Below are 22,892 nucleotides of genomic sequence, written 5' to 3' on the forward strand. Positions count from 1 at the left end.
TACTTGAAAAGACAAATTGTATCTTTTGTGTAAAATTTTGTGTCGGGAATTATAATATTTGGTGGGCTTATTTGTCCTTTATGCTGTTGGTTCCAATAAGACTATAGAGATAAGTTGGCAGTAGCAATAATATTTCAATTTGAAAGCGGAATATTTGATGATATGATATTGAATTCAATACAAAAGCAGGCCAAATGTTTAGTTATGAGACGAAATACCAGTACTTAGTAATACGCAATTTGCTCTTTATATTTCGAGATTTGGCAACCCTGGTATTGTAATTTGGCAGCTCACAACTTTATAGTATATTTTGAAATTTCTGATGGCATATATACATATGTACTTAGAACGTTTGAAATAAATTGAATTTGAAATTTTTTGAAATTGCCCTAAGAAGCGTCAGATCGTATGTTTTGGAGATATCATAATCAGAGTGTCTAAAATGTTTCGGAAACTGTTTCAAACGCATGCAAAAGCATCTTAATGGAGAATATTTTGAAGAACAAATAAAGCGCTTTTCTGGCCAGAAACGATTCTTTTGCACATGGCTCAAGCAGCTCACGACCTCCGATCTAAAACTAACTATCCTCTGGGTCGCCAAAGATCCTCCGGTCCCTTAATTGAGAAGGTGCTACTGCCCAGTTGGTTGATGACCTCGACTACCTAACGACCTGAGACTACAGTGGTCATAAACATAAAGGGGCGCAATTCGGTGCGACTCCGTCGCCGAGTACTATCATTCACCAGGGACCCGAAATATGATTATCTGTAGTACTAGATTCCAGCACGATGGAGCGAGCGTTCCATCCCATTCCTTATCAGTGTGACTTTAGGCCGGGGAAAACAACAAGTGACCAGATATTCACCATGTGGCAAATCTTGGAAAATATCAGCGAAGAGATAATCGTCACATACCACTTCCTCGTCGATTTTAGAGTTGCTTTTTTTAGTACGAAAAGAGCAGCCTATATGACGCTATGTCTCAATTTGTTATCCCCGAAAAACTAATACGGCTGTGCAGATCGGGAAGGACCTCTCCGAGCCGTTCGTTACCAAACGAGGTTTCAGATAAGGCGACACCCTATCGTGCGATTTCTTCAATCAGCTCTTGGAGAAAATTATTCTGGCTGCAGAGCTGAATAGAGAAGTAAGTATCTTCTATAAAAGAAATAGCTCCAGAGTTTTTATCTGGATGTAACTATGAGCAGTATGAGATATATTACGACATAGACATAGTTTAGCAAATTAAAAGACAGCTGCTACGATAAGTCAAGTCTTCGAATGAACCAAAACACTCCAGCTCTGAAAGTGTTTGACGTAAGGGGAAGCGGAAGACCTCCACTCCGTTGAAAAGACCAATTGGAGAAGGACCTTGCTACGCTTGGAATCTTCAAAAGGCGCCACATTGCAAAAAGGAAAAAACGAGCGGCGCTGTTGTTAACTCGTAAGCTGTGCCTACGCTAGTAAAGAAAAAATGAATATTTGTTTTTGTTCTCTAATTTCGAAATGTAAAAGGCAACCATTGAATATGAGTATCATCGGAAGTCACACGCTATAAGTATTTGCTCCTTTCTATATTTTGGTCGATGAAACCTTTAATTATTACTGTTTAATAATAATTATTGCTAATTAAATATATGTAAATATAGCATGCGATGCAATATGAAATGCTTCAGGTGGCATGCTTAGACACAATAACACTTTAATTTGCCAAGTTCACCGCAATATATATAACGGCTTTGTGCGGCCGAGTGGGTTTAATAAATTACAGCTGTAATTGCTTGACGATCACACACTTTGTAAACAAGCCAGAAATTACATATGTAATTAATTATGGGCACAGGCACCTACATGCACATACATACACACACATCTTAATGGGTTTATCAGAAGGCGTACACACGCTCGTACGCAGATATTAGTACATGTTATTTTCGATGGTGTATGCCGTTATAAGAGGCTAATTTACACTCGCTCATACATATGTATGTATGTATGTATGTATATGAATTTAGGTAAATGTGTTTGCATACTTGCACTCTCGTGCGATTCCAGTGTAATTGTACACATAACGTGTTTAAGTATGTATGTGTGCGCGTGAGTGTATGTGTATGTGTGAGTGTTTTGCATGCGGTGATTAATTTTGATTTGCTGCCAAACAAAGCGTCAACTCCTTAATGCCACACGCTATATAATGAATTCAAAAATTATTAAAGGGAGTCAAGCTGATAATCGCGTGCTTTTCTGCGCGCTCGTGTGTGTGTGCCATTGTGCCGTATTTCAATGCAAACACGCAACAGCGGAAACGTTTTGTAGCAATTATTTGTTATTGTAGCATTATGCTAAGTTAGCCGCACGCCACAGGCTCTGGGCGCCAGGTAACTAATTGGAAAGAGTGTCGAAGAAGGTGTTGCAAATAATGTTGAACATGAGTGCCATACACACACACACACGCATATATATATATATATATGTAAGTAAGTATGAGTGGCTGCGGGCAATTGGTGGCTTTAGTCGCGCAAATAACTTGCATTGACATACAGATCATGCTTACCAGCCCACTTATGAACCACTTTCTGAAGGCAGAAATAAGCACGGTACTTTCTCAATGGCAAATTAGTGACCAGCGATACTTTGTATACATCATTTCATGTAGGTCAGAACTGGAATCACAAACTTATGGAAATTTACAGCTTCAGCTAATATACATTGTGACAAAAAAGCACCCGGAAATTGAAATTAATTTCCTCAGGTGAATGATATTTCAAAACAAATTATTTTGCTAAGTGGGTACGACTATCCTTAATCATTATGCCAAATATGAGCACGATATGTCAATCACTTTGTTTAGAGAAGGATGGATAAAAATATCGTACAAAGAATATATCTCAAATTTTGTATTTTTAACCAAATTTCGTGAGCGATGTTGGAAAAGGCTTTCGGTAATTCAGTTTCATCAAAACACAAATCTACGAGTGGTACAAGGCCTTCAAAGTCGGTCGAGAGATCGTTGAAGATATGCCTCGTTTTGGACCACCTTCAGTCTCTTCAACTGATGCAAATATTAACAAGTTTAATTATATGGTGCTTAAAAATCATCAGGTAAGTGTTAGAGAGATGGCAAAAGAGCACGACAACTCTCTCAAGTCCGTTGTAAGGAAATTGGTGGATATTTTGGGTATGAAACGTGTTCTTGTTCGACTCGAATTTTTTGGACATGCGTGTTCGTGCTAATTCCGAACGCACATTCATGGTGAGCTTTATAACTGCCGCTGACACATGGGTTTATGAGTTTGATATGCAAACAATTGAAGTCGGAGTGACGAGAAGAAATGAGCTGGAACCAAAAAAATTGCGCCAAAGCCGCTCAAAAATCAAGACTAAGCTGATTGTTTTTTCGATATTCGTGGTTTGGTGCATCATAAATTTATGCCGGAAGGATAGATGTCAATAAGGAGTTCTATTTGGACGTTGAGGCGTATGCATGCGAGCATCTGTCTGATAATGCACCGTCGCATCGAGCCACGATTGTGACCAAGTTGAAAGCCGAAAACGCAATGAATGCCATCGTTCAACGAGCATATTCACCAGATTTGGCTCCATGTGATTTTTTCTGGTTTCCCAAATTAAAATTGCTGCCCAATGGAGCCCGATTTCAGGCGTGCGAAGAGATAAAACCAATTTCGCTGAAGGAGCTGAAGATCTTCTCAAAAGGTGCTTATTTCCGGATACTTTCTTGTCACAATGTAAAATTTGATATTTTCAAAAGCAAGATAATGGTATACAGGAACAATGCGTTGGAATATTGATGATGACAGAGTTAACATTATTTATAGTCATCAACTAAATGGAGTTCCTTTCAACTTTCCCACCCTTTTGTACAGGAATCCGAAACATGTAACATTCAACCAATAAATGGCAAGTGTATATGAATCAAGCGCCTCTGAATTCGATCAATAAAAAATTAATTTCTTTTCATTAATTCATTGGATTTGAGACCCTCAATCTTCGGCGACTACCACAAGACTTTAGTTGAAAGTTGTGGAAAGTCAATAGCAGTTTTGTCAATGTGTAGGACGTCATTAAACGCGTTTTTTTTTTTGTAGTTCAAAACACATCAAAAACAAATTAAAAGTGCTCTGATGCTTCAAAGAGAGTCAACCTTGGTTGCGAAGCGAAAACCGAAGAAAATGAATGAAAACGCTTTGCGTGCAATTATAATAACCGTAGATGTTGTTGTATGTACAGTTTACCGTAACCGTGCTGTGAATGACACTACATGCCCACCACTAAACCCCAGTAACAAAGCTACCCTCGCCCTTTGCTCCACACGGAAGTTCGAATTTATGTTTCATGTCTCTGCGTGCTTTTCTTGTTCAACTTTTTCGGTTTTTGTGAAATTTGATATTTTTCACATTCAACACAGTTTTTAGCAAATAGGTATTTCGAACACCGAATGCGTTTTCTTGGCTCTGAACTTGTCAATGAAGGAGCAATCCGACCGCATGCCAACCTCAACCTCAAGTACTTTTTAACTTTTGACATACTCACGGTTGTTGCTCCTCCTGCTGCTGCAGTTGTTGCGGTGGTTGTTGCTGTTGCTAGCGTTCTCCAAGTATTTTGCAGTTTTGTCTCAGTTACTTGTGGATGCTGGCACTTCCGCATCCGCTGCTTTGGTAGCCACAACAGATTCGACTTTGTGCTTTTCATGCTTTATTGTTTGGTTGTTGTATTATTGTTGTTTTTATTTGTTGTTTAAATTTTTTTACTTTTTGTTCGTTCTTGCAACATGTAGAATGTAGTACATATATATTCCAGTGAATTTTCGGTTGCGGTTTCGGTCAGCTTCGATTTCTTCATTTTGTTTTCTTATATTTTTATATTCTCCTCACTTAACTTCACTTCCGCTGGCCGACTTTCGCTGCGCTGCAATCTCGCTTTCTCCCCCTGGAACAGTTTGGCTTTCAATAACTTTTTGCTACTTGACAGCTCAATACCTTGATGCTCCTCGGGTATTTCTCTCCGACTTGAAGTGAGTATTTACGCTTTTGCTTGGAACACTCATAGGGACAGATCTACGTATTTTTATGATTTATATATTATATTAATTTATATACTGCACTCTTCAGAAGCTAGATAAAAACTAAAGGTTTAGATGAGGACTCAGTCATATTGAAAACCCCAAACACCAGAAATCTAAATCAAATATCTTAACTGTTCTTTTTCTATATTGGCGTAGACCGCGCTGACGCGGTTATAGCCGCGCGCCATTCGTTCCTCTTTTTCGCTGTTTGGCGATGGGATATTCCAAGTGCAGCTAAGTTTTTCTCCGCTTGGTCTTTCCAACGGAGTGGAAGAATTTTTCTTGCTCTGCTTCCCTGGCGGGTGCGACGTCAAATACTTTTAGAGCTGGAGTTAGAGCGGGGAAATTTTTCTTTCGAGAATTCGTAACGCTGACTCATCAGATGTTATCATCATCGACGCCTCTGCACCTTATAGAATATATATAAGGACAGGAATCATTAGTGACTTGTAGAGTTTGGATTTTGTTCGTCGAGAGAGGACTTTACCTCTCATGCCTACTTATGTAGTCCCAAGTAGCACCTGTTAGCAAGAGTTATGTTGCATTTCGAGGTTGCCGTTGTTGTTGGTGTTAATACCGGTTCCAAGGTAGACGAAATTATCGAGGACTTCGAAGTTATGACTATCAACATTGACGTGGGTGCCAAGTCGCGAGTGCGACGACTGCTTGTTTGATGACAGGAGATATGACGTCTTGCCCGCGTTCACTATCAGACGCATTTGCTTCGCTTCCTTAACCATTCTGGAGAAAGCAGAACAAACGGCGTAGCTCTTGAGGCCAATGTTATCAATATCATCGGCGTGCGTCAGCAGTTGTACACTGTTATAAAAGATTCTACCTTCTCTATTCAACTCCGCCACTCGAATTGTTCTCTCCAGCAGTATATAGAAGAAATCGCATGATAGGAAGTCGCCTTGTCTGAAACCTTGTTTGGTATCCAACGGCTCGGAGGTCCTTTCCAATTCTGGCGGAACTTTTGGTAGTGCCCAACGTCAGCCGTATTAGTTTTGCGGGTATACCAAATTCAGACATAGCATCATAACGGCAGCTCCCTTTCGGAACTTTGAAATCGACGAAGAGGTGATGTGTGTCGATTCGATTTTCACGGGTCTGTTCCCAGATTTGGCGCATGGTGAATATAGGGTCAGAGGATAGGATTTGCCAAACCTATAGCCACAGTGATAAGCTCCAATTAGTTTGTTGACGGTGGGCTTTAATCCTTCACACAATACTAGTTGACTTATCCCACGATAGTTGGCGCATATTGCGGGGTCTTTTTTTTGTGGATTAGGTAGAGCATACCAAAATTCCAGTCGTCGGGCATGCTTTCGTCCGACCATATTCTACAAAGAAGCCCATGCATGCTCCTTATCAGTTCTTTTTCTCCTTAAATAAAACTATGTATGTAAGAAAATGGAATATGGGTAATTTTAGTCGAACACCAGAAGCAGTTATACCGAAACACATCTATTCAAAGTTGACGACTGTACAGCGTTGCTATTTTGTATATATTTTCCATCTGGCTTCATTTAACCTGACACCTACTACGCCAAGTTTGTAAAGCAAAAATGCCTATTACTCTTCCGCCACAGAAATGAGAACACATAAATGAAAGGCTAAAAGTAAGAGCGAAAGAAAGCGAAGGCGGATAAAAACAATGCCCACATTAATTATAGTGAAGCAATTACAACAACACCAATAACAATAACATCGATAGACAGCCCAGTTTGCGGCTTAATTGAAATATCACTAACGGGAATACGTCAAAAAGGCACAGGCAAACTACAACACTCTTTGTCTATGTAATTCATTCCCTCTTTTAAATTCGATGTGGTGAGTAGAGCCGTGGTATTGCCACATAAAAAATAATAATTAAAATTTACTAATAATTGACGGCTTAGCAGGCGCTGAGAATAAGGCGTAAAATCGATGAAAAGTTTTGTTTAAGTTCAAGCGTATTTGTGATGCGAGAAACGTTCCTTCAGCTAGTCTTTTACTTAGAGCTCCGAGAAAACAATTCATTGAAAATTGAAGGATTTTTAAAAGAAAGTAAAGATAAATACCAAACATAGATGGAGTATGTTAATTTAGATCAGGAAGGAAGCGATTAAATACAGTCGATCTTGATAAGTTTGTGGTTCAGGATGTGGACCCACCGTTGCACTTGTCGCACTTAAAAGAAAACACCTTCCAAACAGTTGGCAACAACTCATATTCTTCTCTTTCTCTGTTTCCGTTTCTAAGTTCGTGTCAGCTCGTGTTAACCAGGACTCTGGCACACACACACATGCACACGCACGCTTGCATTCACAATAACCGATTCAACTGGACGCTGGAGTGTTTTAATTGAGTTTAAGTTGAACATCTCATATTACCAACACGTTTGATTTGAATTACATTTTCTTTTGCACTTTGCTTGCTGTCACTTGTTCTCCGCAAGCGGCCCTTGGAGGTTTCTGGTTACTCAATTGCATTTTAATTTTGGATTGATTGGATTCAAGAGTCGTTTGTTGTTCTATTGTTTTATTATTGTTGTTATTGTTTTTATTGTTATTATACATCGCAGTTGAAGTATCATTCCGTTGGTTGGCTATCTTTGGTTTATTGATTGTAATTGATTGTTTTCTCTGTCCAGTGCTGTTACATATTTAATTGATTTCATAACAAATAATATTGCAAATGCAAATACTTTAGGGACTTACTTAAAACAAACTGAACCACCTCTTTATGGCGCCATTTATGATTTTAAAAAATTATGTAAAGAAAGGTTTTGCTGATAAGGTTAAAGGTTAGGGGGGAATATGCATAAATATGCATTTCTAAAAAGTTGCATGGCAAAATTTATTTAATATATTGCTTTGCCTAATAATTATTAGTACTTGTTTTTAGTTCCAAATGGGTTAAGTATCGTGGAAATCACGTCATTCAATTTAATGGTAAGAAATATTCCAAATTTAATTTGTCCAGACTCGTAATATTGATTAACAATCTGGTGAGAGCTTGTTGTGTAGGTAAAAGGTGGTCTATTTCGAGGTTACTTACTTTCTTTTTACGAAAAAAATAAATACAAATTTCAATTCTAATAGAGAATGTTTATTATCATTCGAAAGAACATTCCTCGGGCATGAAGATTATCTCTTTCAAATGTTGGCCGCGGCTACGTCTCCAACGGTCCAACCGTTGAGTCCAATTTTCAATGACTCGTTCGAGAATTTCGACTCGTAACTGGCGGATGGCTGGCGTGATGTTTTGCTCCAAGACCTGAATCTTTACTTTCTTTACTTTAGACTTTACAAAATCCGCACATAAAAAAGTCTAATGTTGTGATATCACTCGATCTTGGTGACCAAGCGATCGGATCAAAGCGTGAAATTATCTGCTCACAGAAGTGTTCTCTCAATAAATACATTTATTGATGCGATGTGTGGTACAAGACGGCGCTTTGTTGAAACTAAATGTCGCCGAGCTCATGAACTTCAATTTCAGGCATCAAATAATCGGTTATCATGGCCGCGATAACAGTCGCCATTGACGGTTACGTTCGCACCGGCACCATTTTTGAAGAAATATGGACTGATGATTCCACTGACCCACAAATCATACCAAACCGTTGTTTTTTCTATGTGAAATGGAAGTTCTTGAATGAATTGAATGGGTGATTGTGTTGCGAATAGTACGCTCGGTAGGCCGAAAATTGAACGATTTGTAAACATTGTACAGGCGTAAGTCTTTCCATGATGAAAAGCCAAAGATTACTGAACAAAAATCATGACAGCTTGGCGCAACCATGCGTCATCTATCAAAAAAGGTCTACTTGCACCAGCCGTTATCTAAGGTATGAGATAGTGCCTTAAGCACTTGAACCCATATTTAATGCTTTTAAGTACAGAATATAGCGATGCTTCTTGTCACAGAACTCTGACGAGAATGGCAACGTGAACGTGGAAAATATATTTATTGGTAATGGTAATAATTTATTGCCTTCTCACAGCAGAGAACCATAAGCTGAGTGAGTGTCATTGACAGTAACGACGGTGAAATTTTTAGACAAAAGTTTACTCAAAGCGCATTAACCCCTGAGATGTCACTACAGTAACTAGATCGTCAGAAGTTAGGCACCCTTTGGAGTTAACAAAAATAAATTGGTCTGTTTGGGTGGAAGAATATCAAAAAAAGTTATTAACTGCGAGTTGTTCAATGGTGAATAATTGAACGCATATAACTCAAAGGGTTACCAACTATTCCCAGGAATCAGGAATCTGCCATTTAATTGAAAACATTGAAGTTAAAGTGAATCAACAATTCTTAAATTTCCAACTAAAAAGTGAAGCAGTGCAACACCTCGATTTATTGCCGTTATACTTTTGCGTCTGTGTGTGTATGTGCGGGTGCAATTGCGCGAAGGGGAGTCAGTCACTATTTGCGTTGTCAACACTTGAAAACCATGTTTGGCTTGCATTGATGACTCGATGTGCTGCGCTGGCGCTCACAGACACGAGTACTCCGAAGCATGATGATATCTGTATGCGTTGCACACGTACTCACCCGCAAGCGGATGGGATGTATACTTTCCGAGGCAAAAAATGACAAAACTGCAAAATATGAGAATTTAAAGGAGAAAATTTAAATTTAAGGTATAGATTCCAAAGTGTGCAACTGTTTTTCATAGATATAGAATTTGAAAAAGTTGAATTTTACTAAGGACGAAATTTTGGTGCACTCTTTTGACAGTACCGACCATTACGTCAGCAAAGTAAGCTGGCAATTAGCAGTGTATCTGTGTAATTTCTTCTAATTAGTGCGCAACTGTTTCACCTCTCCCGGAGACTCTCCGACCACCACAAGGACATCCCGTGCAAATTTAAATACACTCCCCGACCAACCAACTGTAAAAGCACGTAAGTGTCAACTGCATCAGAGTTGCCATTTCAACAAAATGATTTATTTCAGCATTTGTGTTGTTGCTATTGTTCGTACTGCTGGTCATAACTAAGTGTTTATCGTTGTGGTTGTCGTTGTTGGTGTAAGTGCAACACAAATTTTGTGGTTTGCAGTTTATTTAATGAGGCACCAATTAGAATGATTTGCAACTCAGTGTCTTAGCAGTCGCAATCTCAATGCCAAAAAAAAAACCCGTTAGTTGAAGGTGGAAGAACTGAAATTTGCTTTTGTAGGAATAATTAAAGTTCAGTTGTGATTTGAGAAGTTTTTGCATTAAATTTTGGGACTTCGGACACAAAATCCTTAAAGCGCAACGTCTCATAGACCGGGAAGCGTTTTGCGTTTACTACAAATTTATTAAGTTGATTAAAGCCAAACCTAGCCACTTCCCTAGGTTCTCCAAAATTATAAATATACATATATACATATTTTTAGTTCCAGTCTGTCACTTGTAGAATAGCGAAGAAAGTGATAAGATGATTCCATTTCGCTTCCTCCAGACAGCTTTAGCAAAGGGCGCACAAGATAATATTTACTCATACCGCAAGTGAGCTTATTAGACAGTATCCAGTCAGAACCTCTACAATAGCTGCGAGATTGACTTTGCTAAGTGCAAATAGTTCGGAGGATTTCTTACGGTTCATTTTGAGCCAGAAGATCTGGCAGTCGCATAAGTTCTGTTTGTTGAGCAGCGCCCACCAAGCTCACTGGAAGTCTACCACTATAAGCAAAATTTAGTCAGACTTTGTTCATAATTTTAAAACTCTTCTTATTTGAGTCAATGCCGGATACGACCAAGATTTGTCGGCCGATAATTCCAACTTCATTTTACGAATAGCTTCGCGCAAACGACGCATAGTATTCAAATAACATTCCTTCTTAACAGATTTTTGACCTGCTTTGACGTGCTTTTTTTGGCTTCGGCTCATCTTTGTCACGGTATTTGGACGATTGATCGTCTGTTTTCGGGTCGTAAGCATAGACCCAGGGCTCATCGCCAGTAATTGCACTATTCATGACTTCCTGGTGGTCGGGAAGCAAAGTTTCACAGAGTTTAACGCAACGCTGTTTTCCAAAGAAACTGATCGTATTTTCACTTTTCTAAGGCCCAAATGATCTTTCAAAATGGTTTCCACTGATTCTTACGAGACTCCAACGATTCCAGTAAGATCTCTGACTATTGATCGTCGATTCTCAAGCACTAATTTCTTTATTTTATTGACGTAGTGATCATCTGTTGATGCTGATGGCCGTCCTAAAGGGGATTCGTCGTCAACGCGTTATCGACCCTCTTCGAACAATTTGTACCAACCAAAAGCACTTGTTCGCGACAAATAATTATTACCGAAGACTTTTTCCAACATTCTGAACGTTTCGGCACCAGCAATAATATTCCGCACACAAATTTTAGTGGTACTTCTTTGTTGAATAGTTCCTCTCATCCTAAAAATCGCCGAATGCACTTGATGTACTTCATAAAGACAAGCGTATACTAAACACTAACGATTATTTTGAAGTCACTTTTGGCACAGATTAAAAATTCCTATTTTTTTTAGCTCTTAGTACCGTTAGAGCGAAAGACGATATCTGACAACCTATTTCAGTCGGGTGAAATTGAGGTAAGGATGTCCTGAGGATGAAAGTCTTATATGAAATAAACTTGAAACCTCTATTCGGTACTCGTATCACACTCGTGCCATAATAAGCAGCAAATACTTTTATACCGTGTTTGGTTAAAAAAACTTCAAGGTAATCGGTTGTCCTCAAGATTTTTTCCGTCCGTATGCGCCCAACACTCTTCACAACTTTCGCAGAGCAGTGAAAACCGCATCATAATTGTTATTGGTGGTTTGCCAACAGACCTCGTGCTCCGCTCTATGAGCCTGTGTGGTGTCATATATTTTGCAAAAAATATTGTAATCAAGAACCCAATCGGTTAACATAAATTCCAACACTTGCTGCAAAATTTATAGCTTGCAAAACGACTTTGTTGTTGTCGAACATCCTCTGGTAGAAGCTGTGAACAGGCCCACAAGTGCATGGTTGTTATTAGCAGTAAACTTGCAGTTGTTGCTTAAATTTATTACATAAACATCGGCCATTACGCTGCAAGCGGTGCGCTACGATGTGGTCGCTTTGAGGTTAAATTAGTTCGAGCAGATAATTGGAAGAAGTGCTCATATTCCCTAATTTACATGGCATTTATTTAAAACTTAATGCTTGGTAAGTCTAAAGGCTTTGAACTTATACCATTCTAGTCCAATTTTTGGTTCTGCTGTGTGGGAGTTTGAAAAATCTGAGACCCAAGAAATAGATCCTTGAAATCAGATACAATGTATTTCGGTCAAACAATATCCCTCTATGCAAGGCACAATACCCTTTACTTCATATTTTGTTATCTTGGAAAATGCGAAATTTGTTATGTGTAAGCTTGAACGACCGCCTAAAGCTTCGTAGAACTCTGGTTGGAAGAATTGCTAAAAATTAGCTACTCATTCACACGCTATTACAGGCGAGTACCACAAAGTGCTCACATGAGCAGCGCAACTGCATGAGCTCAAGACACGTAAGAAGGCATTAGGCCAAAATGCAAAAACTACAAAAACAACCAAAGGACAAGAAAGTAATATAAGTATAAAGCAACAAAAGTGGAGGTAGTTGGCCATACATATCTACAATTGCCATCTGCTGTCGTGACTTACGAAGTGAAATACCTAATACTTTGTTAAGGGGGCAGGAGCTGCTGTGTCGGGTGTTGCGGATAACTTTTCCCTTGCTGCGCCTGCATACCTATGTGTCTCCGTCTATTGCTGTGGAAAGCTGAAAAAATGTATAAACGTAAATATATTAAGTGAGCATATGTTTGTAGTTGCCGTGACACGAGGATGTCCTCAAAAACAAAATAAATTGGCAACGATTACGGTAAAACAAAAATCAATGCTTTTATGGATATATGTACATATGTATATAAATTTATATATTCATATGTGAAAATCAGTCCGAGGGAAGTCAAAAAGTAAATCGAGGCAATTTTTCTGGGATAACTTAAATTTGTCGATCGATTTTTATGGGCACAATAGACCCTAGGTCGCAGTGCAATACCTCAGTATCAAATATGTATGGGTACTCTTAGCTTTTATAGCTATTGTACATCGATTTTTAAGGTGGGATCTGAAATCTATAATCGTGAATTATACGATTTTGTTTGTTCCGATGAATTCTATGGAATCGCACCTATTGCGGCCGCTCCGAAATGTAGGCAATGTTTTACATACCACTTAAGCACAAAGTGTAAAAACAGATGGCGAAGAGCGATTTCAAACCACTCTTTTGATCACCCCACAAATATATGCCGAATGAAGGAAAAAGTAGCACTTAGAACCTACTTTTTGTAAGTAAAACGAAATTATTTAAATAGCTGTGACACCAACAAACATTAGTTGTTGTTGCCCTCTTGCTGAGCAAATTGCTACACTACATAAACATACGGTTATTTTAAATGTTGTGGTTATTTAATAAGCCAAACTTGGCAAGCAAATACCCATAGTCAATTGTCACCGTCCCCCGCTGTCCGCTAACAGCCTAGCGCCGGCACTATCGACTTGAAAAAGTGGTTGCCCAAAAATGCTGGAAGTGCACAGTTAATTATTGCAAATGTGCTGGGTGTTGGACGCGAAGATGATAAGAGCGTGCCGAGCAGCTGCTTACTTATGGCTTGTTGTGTTGCGAAAGTAAGACAGATTTGGCACTGTTTGTTGCATGCAACACGAACGGACGAATATTTGGCAATGCTCAGCACACCGGGGCGGCGCACTGGAGCTGCTACTGCTGGCGAATTCGATTAAAATGCTCATGTTAATGTGGTCATAAATTTGCTCGAAGGTTTAAAGTTTTCCCCTGCTGACTCTATTTTTTAACCGCTATTCAAAGGAGAGCGTCACTTGCTGAGACTATTGCGGTATTTGCGCTTAATATGTTAGTAATTTGCCAAAAAGTTGTGACAGCTGTGCCATCTGCCCCAGCGGTGCGGTGAAACTGACTGCGCGGGCATATACCGTTATTTATACAGTTGATTAGGTGCTTGGCTGAGTCTTAGCGCAGCATGTGTGGCAAACGGTGCCGCAAATAATGTTGCATTTACAATTAAATACACGAATTTGGCAGAGTTCGAGGAGCGGAGTGTTGCCAATGTTTTATAATGTGCACGAGGAACATGCAACGAAGGCAACGGAATGTTATCGCTTTTCTAATAAAATATACCACGGTATTTATTGCATAAACGTGTTGTTGAATAAGCCATCTTAATGCCTTTTCTGATAAGCACAACACAAACGAATAGCTATTCATATTCGAGAGATATTCAGAGCTATTCATATTCGAGAGATAGAAGCTGATTTAAATATGGAAACAACGCTTGACATATTTATCTCTTGCTTTATGATATTGTATCAGAGGATAGAATGATATGTTTGAGGTAATAACTTAGAAACTGAGGAAGAGTTAAGACTCCTATTGTCTTCTTATCTTGCACAAAACTGTATTTTTATGGTAACATTTTAAGGATCCTGCAAGAGTGACGGTGAAGCTTTTCCAAGGCGCAGTCCACATATACGAAAGGCTGATCAGTAGAGACTGCACTCCACACAATGGCATTTAATAGCGAAAGGGCTCTTGAGTAATAGAAATACGCTCCTGAAGCATTCCTGCACATTGCTGGAGCGTTCAATAACGTCTTTACAGAATCTACTCCGAACAGTATCCAGTCAATAGGTGATGGAGCTGTTATTCAAAGCTTGATCAGAATCCTTTTGTATCTCTAGATGGACAAGAGCAGAATGAGTCGACGCTAAAATCACCAAGGAAGTCTGTAGAGGTACTCCCCAAGGTGGAGTGCTATCTCCGCAACTATGGATATTAGTGGTGAATAAACTGCTAAGGAACTAAGGATAGTGGCATATACGGACGACATTGATTATCCAGGTGGAAAACGGAGAAAACAAATCTGCTTGTGTTCACAAGAAAGCACAAAATTCCTTTTGGAGGTTCCAGCCCAACGTGGAAGAAGGAATGAAGAAAGCCAGCAGTGATAGATGCTCGGCAAAGATTGGGAATCTCTCCCTCTCTCATGCACTGGTGCTGCACAGCTACGGCGAAAGCCGCGGAACCGGCCTCTAAGGCACTTGCAGGCAATTCCAGAATCAACATCTGCGTAGACAGCCAAGCAACAATTAAGGCAGTAATCTCGTACCGCATATGGACCAGAAGTGTCTTGGGAAGCAGGGCAGCAGTGGAAAGTGTAGCGTCAAAATTCCCATTGGCAATCGATAGAAGAGACTGTAGAAACACGTTAGGAATACTAAGTGGTCACTGTCTGGTGGCGACACATGCCCGCAGGATGCAGCTGATAGATCGAGAAGACAGCAGGAAATATCTAGAGCAGGGCACCAGGGAAACCTCTATATGTACATGTCGACATTAACTTCTTCACCCCTTGCACTCTTCACGTTCGCTCATTTTGCTCAGCTGTTTTCATGATTTGAAATAGAGAATGTGATTAAATTGGCGTCAAAGTTTTTAATTCAAAAGACTTGACTTAATGAAATGCTTAATGGAGAATCATTTTATGCTTTAACTGAAAGCTGAAGAATGCATATGAGAATTGTTGTTATAACAAATTCACATCAAACTTACTTTCCTACTACTTTCTGAGTGCTTATGTGGCTCAATGCGGCAGCAGTTTGTCAAGCGCCAAAGAAGCTGGTGAGCTGGTCCGGGGTACAGTGTGTTGCACAGCATGCGCTTGAATGTGTGTGTGTGTGTGCATGTGCGTGCGAGCCTTATTGAACTCGGCAACGATGATAGATGCATAATAATAAAAGTTTCAGCCATAACTTAATATCAATTTTATTCCTTGTGACTTCCTGTTATAGGCAGGATATGAAAAATTCGCAAACACACACGTACACACACACACCCTGGCACATGCGGCGGCGCCCGACATGTACGAACGCAAAACGACAATGTCAGCAAAGTGATGGGCAAACAGCGAGAAAAACACGCACATATGAAGTAGCAAAAACAACAATAAAAATAAAAAACAGCATAAAGCAATAAAAACATGGGAAGGCAACGGAAGCAGGAATGCCCCGAAATAGGCAAAATTGTGAGGAAAAGTAATACCAAGTGTAGGAAAATACCGTTTAAGGCGGCGGAGGCTGAGGACCAAAGTGGCCCTGAGCAAAAGAAAAGCATGAAAAATCGCTAAATTCGCGTGAGTATGTGTGTGTGCGTGTGTGGAAAAGTTGGAGTTATGAGCAAGCTGCTATTAGCTGCTGTCAACGGGCGTGAAAGTAGCAGTTCGCAGAGTGCAAGGCGTCAGGAGGGGGGGTGGCAGCAGCGCTGTCCTTGATTACAGGCTGGCAGACAAGTGCTGCCGCATTTGTGCCGCTCACTTGAGCGTGTGCGGAATATTTGAAGTTTACGCTTTTGCGATAACAACAACAGCAACAGCGCGGCTGACAATCAACGCGTTGACGATACATCGGATACTCCACAGTTGCATTTTTCTCGTTTTTTCCAGCTGCTGTGCAAGTGGCAGAAGTTCAAAACTTTGATGCCATCAATGTGACAGCCAATAACAATTACAACCACAAGTGCGACGAATGTATCAGCAGCTAATGATAGCCAACTTCAACTAGTTTGCGCACAAATGTAAAAGATATGCAATATATGGATATGGCCCAAAAATCATATAGGCAAAGTGTTAATGGAATTTGCGAAGAGACTCACAGTGGTCTGTAAAACAGTTTAGCTGGCTTTAGAGTGAAGAACTTCTGTCTTTGATCCACAAAACAGCAAAAAGCTGAACGCGGTTAGAGCCGAGTTAACAAAAGCGTGCCAGTCGCTTCTTCTTTTCGCAAGGTGATGCCAATTGGAGACTCTAAGGGAAGCCAGGTCCTTTCCAACTGGTCTTTCCGACGGAGTGGAGATCTTCCTCTGCTTTCCTCGGCACGTACTGCCTCGGATACTCTCAGAGCTGGTATGTTTTCATCCATTCGAACGACATGACCTAGCCAAGATAGCCGCAGTTTCTTAATTCGCTGAACTACGTCAATGTTCGGCTCAGAGAGTCCTTACCAATCCTGACGGATCAATTACCATATCCTAGAGTTTTATTATTATTTGGTGTAGATTGTGGAGTTTCGCTTTTTCTGGATTGGGCAGAGCAAACTTAAATTCCAATCGTCGGGCATGCTTTCGTCCACCCATATTATACAAAGAATGATGAATGGTCCTTATCATTTCTTCGTAACCGTATTTGAATAGCTCGCTCCGCGATCCATCGACCGCTGCCGCTTTGTTGTTCTTCAAACGGCTACTAGCTATTCGAACTTCTGCATGGTCGAGCAATGGAACGTCCCCTCTAACGTCATCGATTCGCGAATCAGGTGCACCATCCCCTGGTATTATGATTTCTTTGACATTCAGCAGGCTGGAGAAGTGTTTCCTCCATAATTTCAGTATGCTTTAGGTATCAGTCACTATATCACCTCTGTGAGTACCATAAGAGTATGCTCACGTCTTAGAACCTTCTGTTAGTACGCGCGTATTTTCATAGAATTATTAACTTATTGGAAAAATATTCACGTTACTTGAAGCACTGAAGCCAGTCCATTATACTGTCACAGTTTTTTGGAAATTACGTCTAAGCTTCTAGTAATTGAAGAATTCTTCCCATAGAAAAGTTGTAAAAGCAGCCTGGAACTACAATTTCTCGTTATTTTACAACAACGAAGCGAGGAGTCGAACATGAGAAAGATTTAAAAGGTAACTAGTAAACTAATGCTGAAGCCATTAAACATTTATTGCACTGCTGAAAAGTAAAACTTGCTAATGTCTATAATGTTCTAATTTCTGATTTCTACTTTTTCTACTAGATTACTTTTTTTCACAATTATTTGTAATTCAAAGCGAGCGTAAAGACGGAGTAAGCGCCTTTGCAAATGGCGATAAATATTTGCATATTAATGCGAAACATGCCGCCGACGAAGACATAACGCGCCTTCAACGACTGCTCCAGGCACACGATCAAATTCTTCTTGAACGCTCGATTCTGGTCCACCCAGTTGCAGGAGAAGATCTTATAGGTCAAGCCTTCGAACTCGTACTCGAAGTGAGTGGCATAGTAACAGGTGGGGAACACCTCCATTAGCGCGCCGATCATAAAAAAAACGTAATAGGCGTACTCCAGAGCATTGTCCACGAAGAACATCGGGTAGATTATCACAATGGCCAAAAGTAGACTGGTGGAGATTATTAGAGCAAACAAGCCCATGCCGATTATGTCGACCAGCGTGCGTTGACAGCTAAAATAGTAGTGAGAAAATTGTTTTAATTCAATTGTAAGAAAAATATTCCTGATTCTGCTCGAAATTTCAGCTCACTTCAATAGCATATTATGGTCCACAATGAAGTCCACGAAGTCCTGGTTATGTTGCTCTTGCGTTTTACCCTTGTCATAGCCGATGCGTGCCAAACGCTGGCCAAGTAAATGAGTGTGCCCCGCCAACAAAGCTAGGCAGACGGCACCGTAAGTGTCACTCATCAGATTTTGACTTATTTGCGTTAGGAGGCCAATAAATTGAAATATATGTGCCGTTACATAGCCGGCGGTACTGCCGTGCGGATCGAATGGAAAATAACCCGGATACATTAGGCGCCACCCGTAAACGAAGCCCACATATAGCTGCGTCAACTCCGCCGTGACTGCCATGCCCACACAAATTACCTTGAATGCGTTCACAACTCTGAATGCGTTGGGGGCGGTGACTTTGCGGTAATAAGTCAAATCTTCGGCATGATCTAAGCGCGCGTAAAGTGTATTGTACATTTGTTCCAGATGACGCACTTTGTCAAAGTTTCGCCAAGTATTGTAAAACTTCAGCACACAAATTATGGATGGCAAGGAGATGGTGAGATTCAGCAGAGATCCTTGTAGCGTTTTCTCTTGCAACAGGCCAATCACCAGATGCACCGGATAACCGAGTGAGAAAATGATATTCACTAGTATCGAATAGGCATTGTACAATTTTGGATACCTCGGGTGGGTCACCTGACCCATCCATTTCCAGATTGTCCAATGCGAGCGAAATATTTCCTTGACGTCTTCGAAGGCCATTCTGCGAGATTTTAGTGCCGCATTTAGGCAGGTGCTTACCTTAAATACTTGGAAATTTGCTAATTGCTGCGAATATATGCGCGTTTAACGGCAATTTACTTTCATAATTGATACCGTTACGCCCCGGCAATCATTGAATTTTTAATGACCATGTAATAACGGTGTTGCACTGCTAATGACTGATTGCTGAATATAAATGCATTAGTAAGGTTCTAGTACAACTATTACAACAAACATCGTTACAAGTTCACTATTACCGATTTCTTCTATACGTGTTGCTGGCGTTACTGCTTTTCACTGTTAAGTCTTTGGTGTCAATATCCCCTGCCTTCTGACTTTAAGTTCCGAACAAGTGACAAGTAGTTTAAAAGTTACTAGTCACTAGTTGCAACCTCTATGACCTCGAAAGTTCTATGATAAATTATGTTGCAAAAATGTTCGCATTAAGAGAAAGTGCTTTCTTTGTTCTACATTGTGTTCACAGATCTAGTTCAAGCACACCATTTTGCTCAACACTAAAATGCATTTATAAAACGCTGGATGATTTTCACATATCTCCCACTCTGCTGATTCTTACTCTAGTAGCTGAATGATAGGTTGGTCCGACCCCTCTGTCATCTCAAAATGCTTGCCTTTCATCGGCCTTAGAATGTTTGTCCTGACTCTCAAGGTGCTCGGAGACAACTGACCAGCCACACGTTGGTTGCTAGGGACGCTCTCTACCGAATCCAGTCGGTACGCGTACGCTCCGAAGCACAGTCGCGGCAGAAGAAAATCAGTCCTTTTACTTTCTAAACAAACCCTGTACTGTAAACCTAACCTTGGCTGTTTGCTCTCACGGGCATGTTTAAGAATTGTGAAGGCCTTAGACGACATTAAAATTTGATCTGAATTCTACTAACCTCGTTTTCTTTATACAAAAGTTGAAACAGTTGAATCCTGGTTAAAGTCGTTTTCGGAGCGGTGCCATTTTCTTTGAAATCGTGAAATTTCAGCAGGATATCTCAATTTTCAGTAAAGATACAGCTGGCACGCGTGAACGTACAGACAGGAAGTCACCGGAATTTTAACTTTTCACGTCGTCCTGATCATTTATATACACATAACCCAAATCGGACGTAAGGGAGCTTTCACAAACTTATCAACATTATCAATTTGGCCGGTTGAAGTACTAATTGAGCGAACTGTTTAGTGACACCTCCGGAAGACTGTTGGGTTTTTTACAAGGTTTGGAGGATATTACCTATAGAGAAATACTGCATAGTATGAAAGTACTTTTTCAATACATTTATATTTTACTTTGGTTGGTACATGAACCATCTGTGCTTTTCCTCCAGTCCAGCCGTGCCTTCCCCTGCCTTATGCAAATAGATACTTGTTTATGCTTGCTTTACTTAGCCGTTTATATTACTCATTATGTTTTGGAAAATTTATATTAAATTTCCGTGTTTATGTGAATTCATATTTTTGTTGTTGTTCTAATTTTTGTTTACTCTATTTTAATGCATTTGCATTTGTGGTTGGTTGCACTACAATTTTCCCGCATCCATACGAACTTATCTGTTTACACAAGCTTATTTGATTTACCGCCATTAATTGCAATTATGATGCGAACGAAGAAAAATAGGAAATATTAGTGAAACTTTGTGTAAGCGCTGCGTTTTATTAGAATTTGAATTAATTTTAAAGTTGGCCGATCATAAATATTATTATTAATACGCATATGTGGAGCTTCAGCTTTAGTAAATATGATTTAGTAGTTTTATAAAAGCACAGAATGTGCTTGTATGGAAAAGTTTCGAAACTAGTGCTGCAGTATACATAAAATAAATAATTTCAATAAGGACAATCGAATGTTGAAACAGATTTAAGAGTTTATGTCTGCGTGGTAAAGACCACACTAATTCATATATATGTAGGTCAAACTTCACATACAATTTATATGCAATAATCCGGGCCAACGGGTATAATCGGGTATATTCATGCTTCTGGATAAGTAGTTACAGTCACAGGGGTATACCCGACTGCTACTCTTATGTTCTCGCCGCGCAGCCTGGAGACGTGAGTTACTCCTATGTAAAATGCTGTAGCCAGCTCGTGTGTAGCCTGGGGTCACGGCTACTACGAGCGGCGTCGGTCGTAAAACAAGCGGCGCGCTATATAAATGTATATAAAACTCTATGCTACTCGCCTAGCAAAGTTGTGCGCTAGGTCTGGAACCCGCTATGTATAAACCCCTCCCAGTGAAAAGGAAACAACAGCTTCGGATGAAAGATCTTATTTTTGGTGACGACCACAGAAAAAGCAATAAGGACTGTGATTTAAGGTGATATTCGGTTCCTAAATTGGTAAGGTGCCGATGTCCAGCTGGTTGATGTCCTCGTAAAAGTAAAATACTGCCGTCCAAGAAATGCGATGGACGGCACAAGGACGGAGACGGGTAAGTTCTTGTGATATTTACAACGCTGTATAAGAAAAACTCAGTCACCGAGTCCTGGCATTCATTCCGTTGGATGAGCGTCTAGACACAATCCGCATCAGAATAAAATTTTTCAACATAATACTGATTTGCCGCTATAGAAGAGAGTGCGATGCTTTTTGTAAGCGCCTGGAGCACGCTTATAACAACTGCCTCCGCCACGATGTAAAAATTGTGAAGGAACATTGAGAAGCCACGTTCACAACCGAAAGCGAAATGGCTTAAGGGAATTGTGGGACGGAATTTTACAGCTGCAAGAGAAGCCACTGGTTTTCTTAAAGGTCTAAAGAACAGCTGGTACGATGAGGACTACGACAGTCGCAATGGAGGGAAACCAGACAGCCTATCTCGCAATGTTCCGATCGACCACAAGACAAGCGGGGTGGAATAAATACCGACAGTTGTCCGCATATGCATACAAAAAAAGAAAGAGGCCGAAATACGAGAGTACGAAGAGGGCTGACAAGGGCAGTTCTTGAAAAATTGCGGTACTAACGGAAGGTTTTAGAACCGGAGCATACTATTGTGGAAACCAAAGTGGGTGATGCTTAGAGCATACTGAAGTTATGGTGGTTCACTTCACCTCAGTTGTTGAATGGCAATGCTTTCCATTAATCAGCCTGGAGAAGAGTTCCTTTCATAATTTCAGTGTGCTCTGGGCATCAGGGTTCACATAGAGTACAAAATACATTATCCGTTGATAGTTTTATCTCAAATTCATTTTATTTGCGATCACTGTTGTAATATAAACTTATTTTACCAATATGTTGGAATTAAAATTCTAACCAAATAGAAACCAATAATAGCTTCGTCCTAGACCTTTTCAACTGGATAAATATAATTCAATTATGGTTTTGTAGTGAATTTTTTAAATTTATAATTTTTGGATTGTATTTGTTAATAGTATTTACAACAATGCAAAAGCTTGCTTAACTCTCACTAATCTACAGCTCTCAATGTCACAATGCCCACATGGCCAAATTGTTGACTGCACTCGCTTCAGTAAATTGGCTTTTCAGAATCATTAAAGCAAAGCAAAAACTCACAACGACAAAATACCAAATTTATTCGGTATCAGTGAAGAGAAACCGACTGAGCCCCCAACTGTCACCCGCAATAACGAGTGCTCACATGCGGACTAAAATTGCTGCAACAACAACGACACCGACTGTATAGGCTCTAACATTTTAAAACCTTCGGCTTGCAGGCAA

General features: G+C 40.0%; 1 protein-coding gene across 1 annotated transcript; it reads right to left on the reverse strand.

Moving 5' to 3' along the window:
* Positions 1-17,978: 17,978 nt before the first annotated feature.
* LOC108969197 (odorant receptor 59a-like) lies at positions 17,979-19,202 on the reverse strand. Its single transcript, XM_018933733.1, has 2 exons — positions 18,469-19,202; positions 17,979-18,390 (listed from the first exon to the last, which is right to left on the reverse strand). The coding sequence occupies exons 1-2, from the start codon at positions 19,200-19,202 to the stop codon at positions 17,979-17,981; spliced, it is 1,146 nt and encodes a 381-aa protein (XP_018789278.1).
* Between the last annotated feature and the right edge of the window lie 3,690 nt (positions 19,203-22,892).

This window comes from Bactrocera latifrons, unplaced genomic scaffold (assembly GCF_001853355.1).
Source record: "Bactrocera latifrons isolate USDA-ARS-PBARC rearing strain unplaced genomic scaffold, ASM185335v1 scaffold_243, whole genome shotgun sequence".
Classification (NCBI taxonomy): Eukaryota; Metazoa; Arthropoda; class Insecta; order Diptera; family Tephritidae; genus Bactrocera; species Bactrocera latifrons.

Coding starts and splice junctions, on each gene's coding strand:
- LOC108969197 (XM_018933733.1), bottom strand. CDS start 19,202: ATGGCCTTCGAAGACGTCAAGGAAATATTTCGCTCGCATTGGACAATC. Junction 18,391..18,468: donor GACCATAATATGCTATTGAA/GTGAGCTGAAAT, acceptor CTACTATTTTAG/CTGTCAACGCACGCTGGTCG.